At 36.9% G+C, this 14,131-nt stretch overlaps 1 protein-coding gene across 1 annotated transcript; it reads left to right on the top strand.

Annotated features, from left to right (window-relative positions):
* The first annotated feature begins 373 nt into the window (after nucleotides 1–373).
* On the top strand, nucleotides 374–7,191 carry LOC146476127 (neuropilin-1-like). Its single transcript, XM_085114931.1, has 6 exons — nucleotides 374–500; nucleotides 1,311–1,520; nucleotides 2,776–2,979; nucleotides 4,242–4,414; nucleotides 5,506–5,646; nucleotides 6,982–7,191. Exons 1-6 carry the CDS (start codon nucleotides 380–382, stop codon nucleotides 7,126–7,128), a joined length of 996 nt encoding a protein of 331 aa, XP_084971057.1. The 5' UTR covers nucleotides 374–379; the 3' UTR covers nucleotides 7,129–7,191.
* Nucleotides 7,192–14,131: the final 6,940 nt, after the last annotated feature.

The following is a 14,131-nucleotide window of genomic DNA, read 5'->3' as shown; positions in this document are numbered from 1 at the left end:
AATAACAAAACCTATGTGACTAATTATTGCATTTCAATTAGCAATCAACAAATCAACTGATCACGCAACGACAAAGCTAGGAAATCGAAATTCCGCAGGTTTTCGCAGTTGTTAGTTTAAGTTTCTTAAGAAAACCTTTAAGGTGTTTTAGAGTAAATTTCGTTGGCCTAAAAACATAATAATTTGGTCATTCTGTTCAGGTACTGCATAATTCTTTGGTATGAACTGATAGTAACTAATTTATTCTTTTTAACGAAACATAAGCTAGCTGTTAGCTTAGCTGTACTCATTTTTTACGTTGCTAGCCAACTGAAAAAACTTTCGACAAATCACTATTTATTCTAAACAAATTCATCAGTTTCTATGTAACATGTGCAAAATGCAGTTATTAAAATGTAAAAGACATATACCTTTAATAACGTCTTTGTCGCATTCTTACATGGAAGCAATGATCGACTGGCGTCATCTGTTTCTGATCCTTAGTTTTCTCGTAAACCATGGTAAGTAAAATTTCCAATCATGTTTTTTCATCTCTTATAGAGAATCTGGATACGAGTCTGTTCCTCCAAAACGGACTGAATAACTTTGACTGCTAAATAAGTAGTTAAATGGCGGGTAGAAGTCATATTCTTAAGAGACGCGACACACTGCTTAGATGAATAAATGTTCACCCCGGCCTTAATCAAAAAATATTATTAGCTCAACAAAAAATAAAATGTCTTCTTTCGATAAAAGAAGCATTTTCTCGCAATCTATTTAGTATGTCCAGACTTTACTTACAGGCGCCACCTCGAGCTATCACTTGCTTATTACATCTATTCATAATATCTTTTAAAAAATGTATACCATCACATTTATCCCATTACACATATGCCGCACATTGACTTTCAAATACTAGCAGCGTTCAGGACGTTTGACGTCACATGAACCTAGTTTATTGGCAAATCTCTTGTAGCTCAAAGGAAGAACATTACATGTAGAATGAATCGGAAGGTGATAGTCGACTCTTTTGAAGAACTCGGATTTCCTTTTTTCTGTCACTGACTGAATAATATGTCATTCGATCTCATCAAAATTCATACACCTGTCTCATTTTCCTGTTAAGAGATGGCTAAGTAGTAAGACGATTAAAACCTATGCCGCTTACAGTATTAAAAACATATAGTACAGGGCTGTGCACGCTTAGACGACATCCCTCGACTTGTTGTTGTTTTCTTTTTTTTGCTGCGCTGCCGGAACTTACCACGAACATTTGGCGTCGAACGCCAGTAGCGGATTGTTTTGTAACTTTTTCTGATATTTCGCGGTAGGATCGACTTGTCCAATGTTCGACCCTCCTGAGGATGGTATTGTAACCTGTGTTAAAACAAGCTCCGGGAAAGTCTGTTCCTTGGTTTGTAAAGTCGGTTATGATTTTGCCCAGGACCCAGCCTTGTTCTATGTCTGCAAAGGTTCCGTTTGGAGTTTTGTCGCAATGCCTCCTGCTGATTTGTCTGTTTCTGGGCCGGTAAATTGTGAGGGTAAGCTTGTCTGTCATGATAAATATATCCCTGATTTTAATTTAATGTAACTATCTATAAAGTAAGTAGAAATAAGAAAAATGGAGTTACAGGATAAGAAAAGGCACAAAAAGTCCTATTACATACGCTAATTAGGCAACATTATGGATATAATTTATTCGGTCTTTTTACAATTAACAATTGTTCCAAAGTAAAGTTTTCACAGGATAGTGTACTCGGCTTAAAGTTTCAAAGTTAGTCACGAAACTTTTCTTCTCGGCCAACTGTCCATTTTCGGACAATCGTTCAGCCTTGGGCATTGTCCTCCGATGTCAATATCCTCCGGCCACTAAAAGCCAATGAAAACTCTTTAATTGATTATCCATGAATAAGAAGTATCCCATAAACCTTATTCGAAAATGGAAATGAAATAAATAAGAATTTCAGTGGCACATCCACAAAGTGGCTGGTCGTCGTCCACTGTTTCCAGGTTGAATTTAATTTTAGCCTAATTTTGGAAATGTTGAAGGTTTAGTGGTGGGAGGAAAACCCTCGAAGAATATATCTGAGTTTATTTTCCAGAAGGTGGCTACAGAAATTACAGATTTCGTTAACTTTTCTAAAAACTGATCATTTTTTTTTAGTATTTCTCATTGAAATCTCCCCCCCCCCCCCCCCCTCGTGTCTCTATATGGCATTATTTGTTTAGCTCAATCAGGCCCATTCTCTCTCAAACGGTCTATAAATTGCTCAACGGTCTAACGGATGATTTCTATTTGGGCATCGTGAAATTATCGGGAATTTTTGAACCGGTCAAAGACTTCATATTTTTTCGTGTTGAAGTTGATTTCAACATCCGGGACTTGAGGTAAAATGGCGAAACAAGAGCAAGAGTTGATTAGTTGATTAGTTGATTAGTTCCGCCGTTATAACTCTAACGATGTTAGGCTAGCGATCGACTACTCCTGAAGTGGCATCTTGCGTGGCATTTCCGCTCGTGTCATAAACAATTTTCAGATGTTCGTTAAATCGGCGTGATTCGCGTTGCAGCATGAATCTATATGAAATGAAGATGAAAAATCAATTTAAAAGGCTGTAGAAAGCTAGACTTAGCGCTAAAAGACCGGGTTTTGGGAGAAATTTAAGATGCGTGGGCGCTGTTTCATTTCACTCAGATGTCAATGTCATGTCTTATTTCAAAGAAAGGCCCCTCTTTTCTCTTGCAAGTCCCCACGAAGTTTTTTCCAGCCAGTATTTTCTTTTATCTTCTATATAGTAAGAGCTACCCCTTCCATGATAAAGGAGTTGGGGCTAACGAACTATTTCTACAGTGGAGACGCTAGCAAACCCAGCACGCAGACAGAAATCAAGAAGAACTTCAGGGCTTTACTAAACGAACCTTACAGCCAAGATTCTTTTTGCAAGAACAATCCTCTGTGCACAGATTCCAACATCGAGATATTCTATAACACGGATACAGGTAGGAAAATAGTCCACATAATCCACCCAATTCATTTCATCGCGATCGCTGTCACTATCAAGAACAGCTCTGCGCAATGAGATAGTGTATGTGTCTTATTTACATATATTTGGCTTAAATGGAAAATCTTTGAGTGGACAATATATTTATGTTCAGGCCTGTGGTTGCCTCACGGCTACCCGTTGATTTAGACAAACGTTCAAGGGAAAAGAAGGCCAAAGCGTAGATATCACGCCTATTTCACCTATATGAATATATGAAGAAATAAAGAGAAAATTCGTCCTACTACCGAGCCAGCTCGGTTATGAAGAGGCCCCCAGCTTGATAGGAACCTGTCTGCCTATTTAACCTTCATTTTTTATTTTCAGTTTCTTCAATTTTAATCATCTTTTATTCTTGAATTTTTTTAACTTTCCCTAAAATTCCTCACCACTCGTTTTTTCTTCTGAAGCATAAGAAAAACAGTCCTGAGAAAATGCCAAGACTTCATCTTGAGTACGCAATACAAAAATAACAGTTTTTAAGAGCTCAAGGGAGGGTGTTGAACCAATAAGAGAGAAAATAAAAACAAGGTTCAGACGTAAAATAAATTATGCAGCATTTTTCATATTTTTTCCATCTTAATTGATGTTACGTTATATGTTAATTTGGTAAATTGTCATTGGTTTGAAAGATCCAGCAGACGATTGAGTTGTTATAATTTTAAGAGCAATAATAACTTTTAAAGAAGTTCTACCCTAAACGTAACCGCAACAAGACCCCACATTTTGGTCTTCTTTGTCGCAAGTCCTAAAAACGTGTCAGGACTAAAATCTATTTTACATGAACATGGCCTTCAACTGGAATTCATTATTGGTAGAAAAAAAAGTTATCACGACTTTCCAAAAACGGTCCCTGAGGTCAAAAGCGGATTCGACACCGTCCATAAGTTTGTGGGAATCAAGGCTGTGATAAAGACCTTAAATATTATCTCAAAAAGGTTTCTGTTTGTAAACAAAAAAAGGTTAAATCGTGTGTATTGTGTCTTGATTTTTCATAATAGTATCGAAAACACTAAAATTGATCAAACTGTAACTGAAAATTTGCCTGTCAGAATTTGAGTCCCATGTTGATACCACACCTCATGAAATTGTTGATAGATAAAATTTTTGAAAAAGTTGCGAAGAATGTTAAAAAGCTCGAATGGACAAATTCCGCCCCCGAACCACCCCACCCAACAACTCCATGACTAAAGCTAATGTTACTTTTGCTTGTGTGGTCAGTTCATTGTAAATCGTACGACCAACCACTTGGAATGTCTGACGGTCGTATCGCCAACAGCTCAATCACTGCCAGCTCACACTATGCAAGTTATCCTCCATGGAAAGCAAGACTACACAGAGGTCAAGATAACGCTTGGTATGCACTCCCTTGGGATGTGAAACCCTGGATCCAGGTAATATTCATGAATCGGGGGAGTGGGGCCTAGAAAATGCCCCATTAGTCGAAAAACATAACTACTTCTGGAAAAGTTGCTCCAGTCATAAATACATTTTTTGTACTTTAACAAAGAAACTCTGGGACCGACTTTAAAAAGCACAAAAATCTATTGTCTGTTCGGGATTCTGCGGTTAATGTCGTTCTCCAGGCACTAAAAGATGTAAAAAGCAACATGGTGGACCAAAAGTGGTGTTACCACGTATCCACGCTTCAAGACATACTAAAAGGGCAATATGGGCGGTCATTATGAGTGCAAAATATTACTGGAAAAAATGCGCGATAAAATACTTCCCAGTACAATATCAAGAAAGCCGAGAATATCGCCAAATGAATTAAACGTTCGTATATTAAAACTGATTTATTGGCATTCTTACACAGTAATTCGCCAACAGACTGGACTCGCCTTTAAAATCGCATAATCGCCTATTCGCATACACGCCTTCTCGCATAAAATGACGCTGTTATACTATCCTATGTACATGATAAACACGTGCTGTACTTGTCAATCAAAGTCATATGACAAAATGTCAATCAACAGTATACTGCCCGGATGTACGACCCAACAATACAATAGTAATAAATGTTTTACGACAGAGATATCTCACTACAAACGTGAGGGGAAACCAGCATAGGGAAGGCGTTTAATATCTTCTTTACTGATAGAGTAACCGCGGATAGACAATACAGCTGACGTTAAATTTTGATGCCGGCGAAGCAAGAAATATCCATGGACTGCCGACATTGTTGGAAAGAACACGTTAAAATAGGGAAAATGGCTAAGTTTGGACTCTCCCGTAAATTCAGGAAATTTTACAAACGTTTGTATGGAGACGGGCCCGTCTCGATCCAAACAACGGTCCGTAGAGGTTTTACAGAGCCATGTTTTTGCTATATTAGAAGTCAAGAATATCAAATTTGAGGGGCGGTTGTACTGTTTACGATGTTTATAGATTTTCGTTACCCGGTCTACTGACAAAAAATACAATTTAACGCGATAATGGAGAAATAACGAATAATACAAACGTTTCTTCCCAACACCGTGTTTAGGTTGACCTGGGAAGTCCTACTATGGTGACAGCCGTCGCCACTCAAGGGAAGCAGTTTTCTAATTACATGCAAACATACAAAATTGGTTCCTCAGATGATGGAAAATCCTGGAAAATGCATAAAGAGGGGGATAAAGATAAGGTACTTATTTATTGATTTACCAATTCAATCAAGGATAAATTTCTACATTGCAAAGCGGCATACTACTTTTAAATTATAACCTTATCTCGGTAATGAGAAGTATAGGGCAATCCTAATGGCGGATCTTGCGGGAGAGACTCGTTGTCTCCACTTTTTCTTGAAAATAACTAGACGTTGCCAAGAAGAGAAAATGTGATAGGAGTTGTCTTTCGTGATTTGGCAACTGTTAACGATAAAATGATCGCCGTTTCCCGACAACTGTACTGATCCACTTGTGAGAATTGATTTCGCTGTGGGATCGAAATGAATTCCAGCCACCTCCAAAAACTTCATGTCAACATTCCCATCGGGGGCCTAAACGAGGGTTTTAAATAAACTGGTGAGATCATGCTAGCTGTGGTTAACACGTTGTCCTGCCTAAGATGATCGCATTATTGGTCGGTGATGTTACATTAAGCCGTTGACCTTGTTTTCTACACCTTCTTAGACTAAATTAGTACGGCACGCTAAAGAGCACAACTACTCACTGTTTGTATACAGCAATGCGGCGACCGTTGCTGCGGCCTGTCCTTTCATTCATGTTTATAGGAGGAAAGGGGGAGTCCACCTGGCGGGTGCCCCGAAACTTTGAATGCACAGGACCACACAATGCACAAATAAACTATTCTGGATAATTCTTGTAAATAAACGAAACTGGTTGCAGGGGAGACACTACGACAAGAGACAACTTTATTTGCGCCAATATTTCCGCAATCAGTTTGATTTATTTTACACGTAAAATGAAGCCTGGTTCGTGAATCTCTACTTCTAAAATTTGCCCTTTGGCGAAGTGCCATCCCTGCAATCAGTTTAGTTTATTTGTGTACCTCGCGTGGCACCCGAATCGCGATGGTGTCAAGACACTTGATGAACGCTCCTTTGAAATGGAGGCCCCGGTCGTATAGAAGAAATTGCCGAAATTGCCTAAGCTCCTTTGGTCACTGCGCACATTTTACCTTTGATATTTATGCAATTTAATGTTGTCTTTATGTTACTTTGTGATGTATTGTGATTTTCTTTTGCATTAAACTTTTTAAATAGTGCATAAATAAAAAAATCTGAAAAAAAAAATTAATATACGTAACGAGACTAACTTTAACAAATTTAAATCGTCGCTAATACTTTTTTTTTTCAATTTCATTTACAATTAGGATTAGATTTGAATGAGGATCTAGGACTTTACGTACCTACTTTTTTAATGTTATTAATGGGTACATACACTATTCTACAACTTAATTTATCATAAATTATCCAGATGATTAATACCTCTCCCAAATATGTTTTATTTCTCCACAGGTATTTCAGGGAAACACGGAGCCATATTTTCCAGTAACTCGAAAGTTTAAAGCTATAAAATCAAGGTTCTTTCGAATTTACCCTCAAACGTGGCATCATGGTTTGGCGATAAGGTTTGAGTTGTACACTTGCAAGAGGTTTACCTAACCTACAATGAATCAGTTCATAACAGTATATCATTCGATGGAATAAAAGTTTCTTTAAACTGTGTCTTTGTGTTATTTTTCCTGGAAGCTGGCTTGTTGCTTCTTTGCTGCAACAGGGAAAATATGTGAAGTCTTCGGCAGGCACTGTAATGGTTTCGATTTTTGGTAATTTTGTAGAATTTGAGACCAGAAATTGTCGCGCGCAAGCTAGAAACAGTAAAGATGTATACCATTCCAGAAATCATCTGCATACGGATCCTTTAACCTTCGTACGGGAATTGAACTTAAAACGTTATGCTTTGAAGGGACCAACTGAAAGGCAGTTGAAGTTTACTCAACAGAAGACTTTACGTCAAACGATCAACACAATTAAGTTCTTCAATAACGTCCACACCAGCCAAGCGATATCGCCAAGAAAACGTCATGCGAAGAATGGAGCGAAAATTCTTTCGGGTCTTTTTTCCAAAGAATCCGTGATTAAAAATACTTGTCTTCAACTGGATTACTATGTCATAAATATCTCACACGAATCTATTTCTATTCTAATCTAGTGGCAGACTTTACCGAAAGCGAATATTTAAGATATTATTGCTAGCAATAAGTTGATTTTTTTCTGGTCCCAAATTTGTGAAAATAGCCATAAACTAAATTTAAATTCTTGAAAATAGCCAAAAATCGGCAAAAAAGGTAATCTCTTTCTGTCGAAAATTCGAGAAAATAGCCAAAAATTGAGTAATAAGTTCATGTCTTTCCATGCTAAGATTCGTGACGAAAGCAGAAAATCGAGCAACAAGTTGATTCCTCTCTAGTCTCAAATTTTTGAACATAGTAAAAAATCGAGTAGTAAGTTCATTTCTTGGTGGTCGCAAATTAGTGCAAATAGCCAAAATCAAGCAGTAAGTTTATCCCTTTCTTGTCGCAAAGTCTTGAAAATAAGCAAAAATCGAGTAAAAAGTTCATTCCTGTCTGGTCGCAAATTCGTGAAAATAGTTAAAATCAGACCATAAGAAGCCATAAGCCATAATCAAGCCTTTCTGGTGTAAAATACGTTGAAATTTTTAAAAATGAAACAAAAAGTTTACTCCTTTCAGGTAATAGCCAAAAAAAAAAAAACGAGCAATGAGTTTATCCCTGTCTGATTTCAAATTTCAAAACTATAGCCAAAATAGCGTACAGTGAGATATGTTAATCCCTTTCTGGTCTCTAATTCCTGAATATAGCTAAAACTCAAGTAATAATTCCGACAATTCCTTTCTGGTCTCAAAGTCGTGGAAGTAGCCAAAACTCGAGCAATAAGGTCGCTCCTTTCTGGTCTCAGATTTGTGAAAATAGTTAAAATCAAGCACTAAGTTCGCTGCTTTAATTTCTGGTCTCAAAATTGTGAAAATAGCTAAAAATTTGTTTTGGTCTCAGACTCTAGAAAATAGCGAAATCGAGCTATAATGTTTAACCTTTCTGGTTCGATAAGTTTATCCTTTTCATGTTTAATTGTTGCGTCGTGTTTTGTTGAGTTGAGTAGCTTTGTTTCTGTTGTTCATATGTTGTGTCCTGTTGTTGTACTGTGTTGACTAGAGGTGAGTTGAGTTGACTTTAGTAGGTTTATTTTGTTTGATTTGTTCTTTTGTTCTCCCATTGTCGTATTGAGTTGTGTTAAATTGAATAGAGTTGAGTTGATTAGGTTTATTTGGTTTCTTGTGTTCTATTGTTGTGTTGTGTTGAGGGAGTTGAGTCGAATTTGAGCTTAGCTAGTAGGGTCATGTCCTTTGTTTTGTGCTTGTGTTGTGTCCTATTGTGTTGTCCTTGTGTTGTGTTTTGTTTTGTTTTGTTCATACCGGTGATTGCATAGTGAGATAATTGTATTCCGTATTGAACTGTAGGCAATCGCTTCATTGATTAACAAAAGAGGAGTGTTCACCCTGTGTACTGAGCGCTTAGTTTACTGATTCCGCCCAAACCATCCGGGTGGTGTCGCACTTATATAGGCCAATCACAATAGCTTCATGGCAAAACCAATCAAAAGCAAGTGCCGTCATCACGTAACCAACAAGAAAAAAGCAACAGAATAATTAATGCGAACAACTTGACATAATTAAAATGAATTAACATAAGTGACTGACAACATAGAAAGAGAATGTGAAAAGACTAACAATAATATCGTAAATATTCGCGTTTGGTAAACTCTGCCGCTAGATAGGAATAGAAATAGCTTTGCAAAAATTACAGAGAGATTTAAGGCTCGACGTTTCGGAGTCATCTTGACTCCATTATCAAGAGAAAAAATCAATTCAATTCGCGCTAAAGTATTTGTTTAACCATCTATTAATATGTTAATTTTCAGCTCTAGCTTATTTAAATATCCGCGTTCACAAACTGATTTTTTCTCTTGATAATGGAGTCAAGATGACTCCGAAACGTCGAGCCTTAAATCTCTCTGTAATTTTTGCATGTCTTTGCTTCAGCAAATCCCTTTTAATTAAAAGAAATAGATTTGCGTGGGATATTTATGATATGCTGAGCTAGTTGAGGACAAGTATTCAATCACGGAATCTCCGGAGAATTGACTTGAAAAAAACTTTGCTTCAGTTTTTGTGTTAAGTTTCCTTGGCGAACTCGGTTCGCTTGTTGACATAATTACAAATCAGTTGTGTTGGTCGTTTGAATGTAAAGTCATTTTGTTGAGTAAACATTTACTGCCTTCCAATTGGTCCTTTAAAAGGATCAACTTTTGTGTTCGATTCCCGTTTAAAGAATTGTATGCTGATGATTTCTGTAACGGTATACAACTTTCCAGCTGATATCTTGCGAGCGAATACTTCAAGTCTCAAATTCCAGAAAATAATAAAAACAGTAATAAGTTCAGCTAATTTCTTTCTGCTTTCAATTTTTTTTAAAGAAAAAGCCGAAAATTGAGCAACAAGTTCTTTCCTTTCTGTCTCAAATTCGGGATAATAGCTAAAATTCATTGACAAGTTCATTCGCGCGGTTCGTACGCCATGATCTCGGGCCAAATACTTTCCCGTCCGGTCCTCCCAATCAGTCAATAAGTAGATATTCTTTCTGGTCACAAATTCCTGATAATAGACAAACATTGAGGACATTCCTTTCTGGTCACAAATTTGTGAACATGGCTAAAAATCGATCAATACTTTCATTACTTTCTTGTCTCAAATTCGTATAAATATCGGAAAAATCGAGCCGCACCTACATCCTTTGCTTGCGTAAAATTCGTGAAAAAAGCTAAAAATGGAGCAACAAATTTATTCGTTTCTTGTGTCAAATTCGTGAAAATGGCTAAGAATGTAGCAATTAGTTCATTACTTTCTGGTGTCAAATTCTTCAAAAATAGCAGAAAATCGAGCAAGAAGATCCTCCCTTTCTGGCCTTAAGGACGGTGCCTACTAATACCGAAGTATTTTTGTGCGGGTTATTGCTATGCGGGGAAAGCAGATCTTAGCAAGGCGTATTGGAATCCAAAAAGAAAATTGGGGGTAGCCACGCATTTTTCAGAGATAATTAAGCAGCAATATCTCTAAAAAGCGCCAAAATATAAAGCAATGTATGGAATTTTTTTCCTAAATTGAAGCTTAATTTTCTCTGAAAAATGCATGGTCACCCCCAATTTTCTTTTGAGACACCAACGGCATTTGGTAAGTTCTGCTTTCTCCGTATAGTTTTAAATCGCGCAAAAATATTCCTGTATTAGTAGGTACCACCCATAGGAAGCCCGAGTATCTTGCGATGGGTAGAACGTATGCGCAGTAACAATAGTAGGCACCGTCCTTAAATTCGTTAATAAACTTGGAATGAATTTGTTGCTGGAATTGGACATTAAGAGAGGAAAGAACTGATTGATCAACCTTTAGCTATTTTCACGAACTGGAGACCAGAAAGGAGCGAACTTATTAAAACATTTCTGGCTATTTTTACGAATCTGAGCTCAGAAGGGAGTGAACTTTTTCCCGATATTTTGCTAATTTCGCGAATTTGAGAACAGAAAGGAATGACGATATTTGAAAATGAATTGAATTCTTGAAAATACGCCCAGAACGGAGCATACTTATTGCTCATTTTTTTCTCGGATATGAGAAGAGAGATATACAAGCTTATTGCTCGATTCTTAGCTATTTCCAGAAATTTTAGACCAGAAAGGAATGAACTTACATCGATAGTGGGCAATTTTCCCTAACTTGAGACCAGAAAGTGGTCAACTTATTGACCAATTTTCTGTTTTCCTCTAAATTGAGTGGAAAGGAATGACCTTATTGTTCGATTTTTAGATATATTGAGCAATTTCAGAACAGAACGGAGTGAATTTATTACTTGATTTATGGCTCTTGTCAAGGCTAAAGTGCGCAAAATCTTATGATAATTCTACTACTGACAATAATGTCCTTTTATTAATAATAGTAATACGAGAGAGTGCACAGTAATAAGTAATAGATCGATAATGAGATGCCAAGGCTTATATGGCACAAGCCATACAGAAGATTTTTCGAGATATTAAAATTACTTTAGAGTTCACAAATAAATAAATAAATAAATAAATAAATAAATAAATAAGTAAATAAATAAGTAAATAAATAAAGAAATAAAAAGTTGAATATTGATATTAACAATAATAATGGTGGTAATTAGCTCAAAAGGAGTCATATGTTTATTCCTTTCTGGTGACAAATTCGTTAAAATAGCTAAAAAACGAGAAACAAGCTGATTCTTTTTTGGAGTATAATTCGTGAAAAGATTTTAAAAAAATCAAGCGATAAGTTGATTCCTCTCTACTCCAAAGCAAAGTTTACTTTGCAAAGTTTTGTGTTAGTCGAAGCAAAGAATAAGGATTTAGTTTGAGAAAGCAGTTGTTACAGGCCTTCAAGAGCTCCATTTCAAAACAAAGCCCTAAGTGCAAATCAGGGGGGTGCGCAGTTTTGAAAATAACCTTTCAGGGCAAACTCTTTTCCGCTTAACAAACACATTACCGTATTTGTCACGTGACTTGACGACAACTAAAGCCCAACTCTAACCCAAAACTAACCCTAACTCAAAGAACAGACCCAAAGGCCAAAGTAATGACACTAATTCAAGGTCAGCAGTTGCTATTTCTTGAAGGTTTCAGATGTCCAGGTCACGTAATTTGAATTTTGCCATAAACTAAATTTGCCGGTTTCTATTTCAGGCACTTTCGTGCCAAAAGGAAAGGCTTTTACCATCAAAGCAGCATTCTCAGTTTCAAACTTGCAATCTCATTGGTAGATTTAAAAACCTGAGGATTGGGTCACGAGATGGCTAACAAATGAAAATGATATTTCCGCAGAAGGTAGTCCGCAGTGCTGGATTTAGGAAGGGGGGCTGGGAGGGTCGGGAATATTTCCCCCTCCCCCACCTCCCTTATGCTTATCCCTCGAATTGCATTATACAATAATCCAGTTTTTAATAATAGGGGTTAATAGTGCTATTGGTAATGTTAAAGAGATTAAGTAATATAGTTGACTTAACAAAGCGTCTGCAAAGATCAGAAATACAATTTAGGGAAATGACTTGTATAGATATATGAGACATGAAAATATTAATGAAAAATAGTTATTAAAAAGGTGAGAGTAGGATTCTCGGACAATTCGAGTTTAAGGTTGTGTTCGATTGACCTTTTTGCGGAATAGCTGTTAAATTTCTCTTCTTAAGAAATATGGGAGGCCGATTCTGCAAACTATCGCTGACACACAGAATTTAAGAGCCGTGTCGTACTCCAGTAACTCCTAAAACCTTTTATGAAGGATTTCTTGCCATCGTTGTATGTATTCCTATCCCGGAATAGGGTCAATCGAACGCACCCAAATTCAATAAGCGGAATAGATGAAAGAAAGAAGGAAAGAATGAAAGAAAGAAAGAAAGAAAGAAAGAAAGAAAGAAAGAAAGAAAGAAAGAAAGAAAGAAAGAAAGAAAGAAAGAAAGAAAGAAAGATAGATAGATAGATAGATAGATAGATAGATAGATAGATAGATAGATAGATAGATAGATAGATAGATAGATAGATAGATAGATAGATAGATAGATAGATAGATAGATAGATAGATAGATAGATAGATAGATAGAAAGAAAGAACGAAAGATAGACAATCGTCAATAAAGCAAGAAAGAACTTCGGACTGTTTTGACTGGTGTAGGAATTGGATTTCAGCATCAACTTATACGATCTGCAGTGTGAATGAGGACTGACATCTGACAGATTGTGCCCAAAGTGCCACTAATATCCTGAAACAATGGAGGACATTCTATCTGGATGCCCAGAGTTGGCACAGAGACAGTATCTTTGGAGGCACAACGATGCATTGAAATGGGTTCTGAGTGAATCACTGATAGCCTTAAAGTTTAGAGAGAAGTAGTTACCCCTTAGACAGGGCCCTCACAGCAACTGCAACAATACTGATGTGTAAATACTATGAAATTGCACTGTCTCTACGGATAGACACTTGTTAGAGGAGGGTGTACGTAACAGGCCAGGCCTTGTTGTCACTGACAGAAGGGAGAAAGTGATTAATATTGTAGAAATGGCGTGTCCAAGCTGGATAAATAGGCGCGATACCGACACCCGCAAGACAGAGAAATACAGAACGGTGAGGAGAGAACTGATGGAAAGAAATGAGGGTTTCAAAGTCCTACAGACAAACATTGTCGTGGATGTCTTGAGGGATACGATAGGAAAGTGAAGAATGACTTGAACAGTTTGTTAGGAAGGTCTAAGACAAACAAAGTCTTAAGTAATATACAAAGAACCATTCTGCTGTATGCTATAAGAATTATGAACATTGCACTTTCACACCATATTACGTTACGTTACGTTTTTGTATATTTGTATTTGTACACCCACCGGTACCCCATAAAAGGTGAAAGAGCTTGGCATTAGGCCCCTTCGTATAACTAAGACCAAACATATTACTCTAAATTACAGACAATTGTCAATAAAAGAAAGAAAAAAAAAAATCAAGACGAAATGGAAAGGAAGGATATGCACAT

The sequence above is a fragment of the Pavona decussata genome, unplaced genomic scaffold (assembly GCF_977016875.1).
Source record: "Pavona decussata unplaced genomic scaffold, jaPavDecu1.1 SCAFFOLD_79, whole genome shotgun sequence".
NCBI lineage: Eukaryota > Metazoa > Cnidaria > Anthozoa > Scleractinia > Agariciidae > Pavona > Pavona decussata.
This window is presented reverse-complemented; position numbering and strand designations above follow the sequence as displayed.

Coding starts and splice junctions, on each gene's coding strand:
- LOC146476127 (XM_085114931.1), top strand. CDS start 380: ATGCAGTTATTAAAATGTAAAAGACATATACCTTTAATAACGTCTTTG. Junction 501..1,310: donor TAGTTTTCTCGTAAACCATG/GTAAGTAAAATT, acceptor ATTTCGCGGTAG/GATCGACTTGTCCAATGTTC. Junction 4,415..5,505: donor ATGTGAAACCCTGGATCCAG/GTAATATTCATG, acceptor CACCGTGTTTAG/GTTGACCTGGGAAGTCCTAC.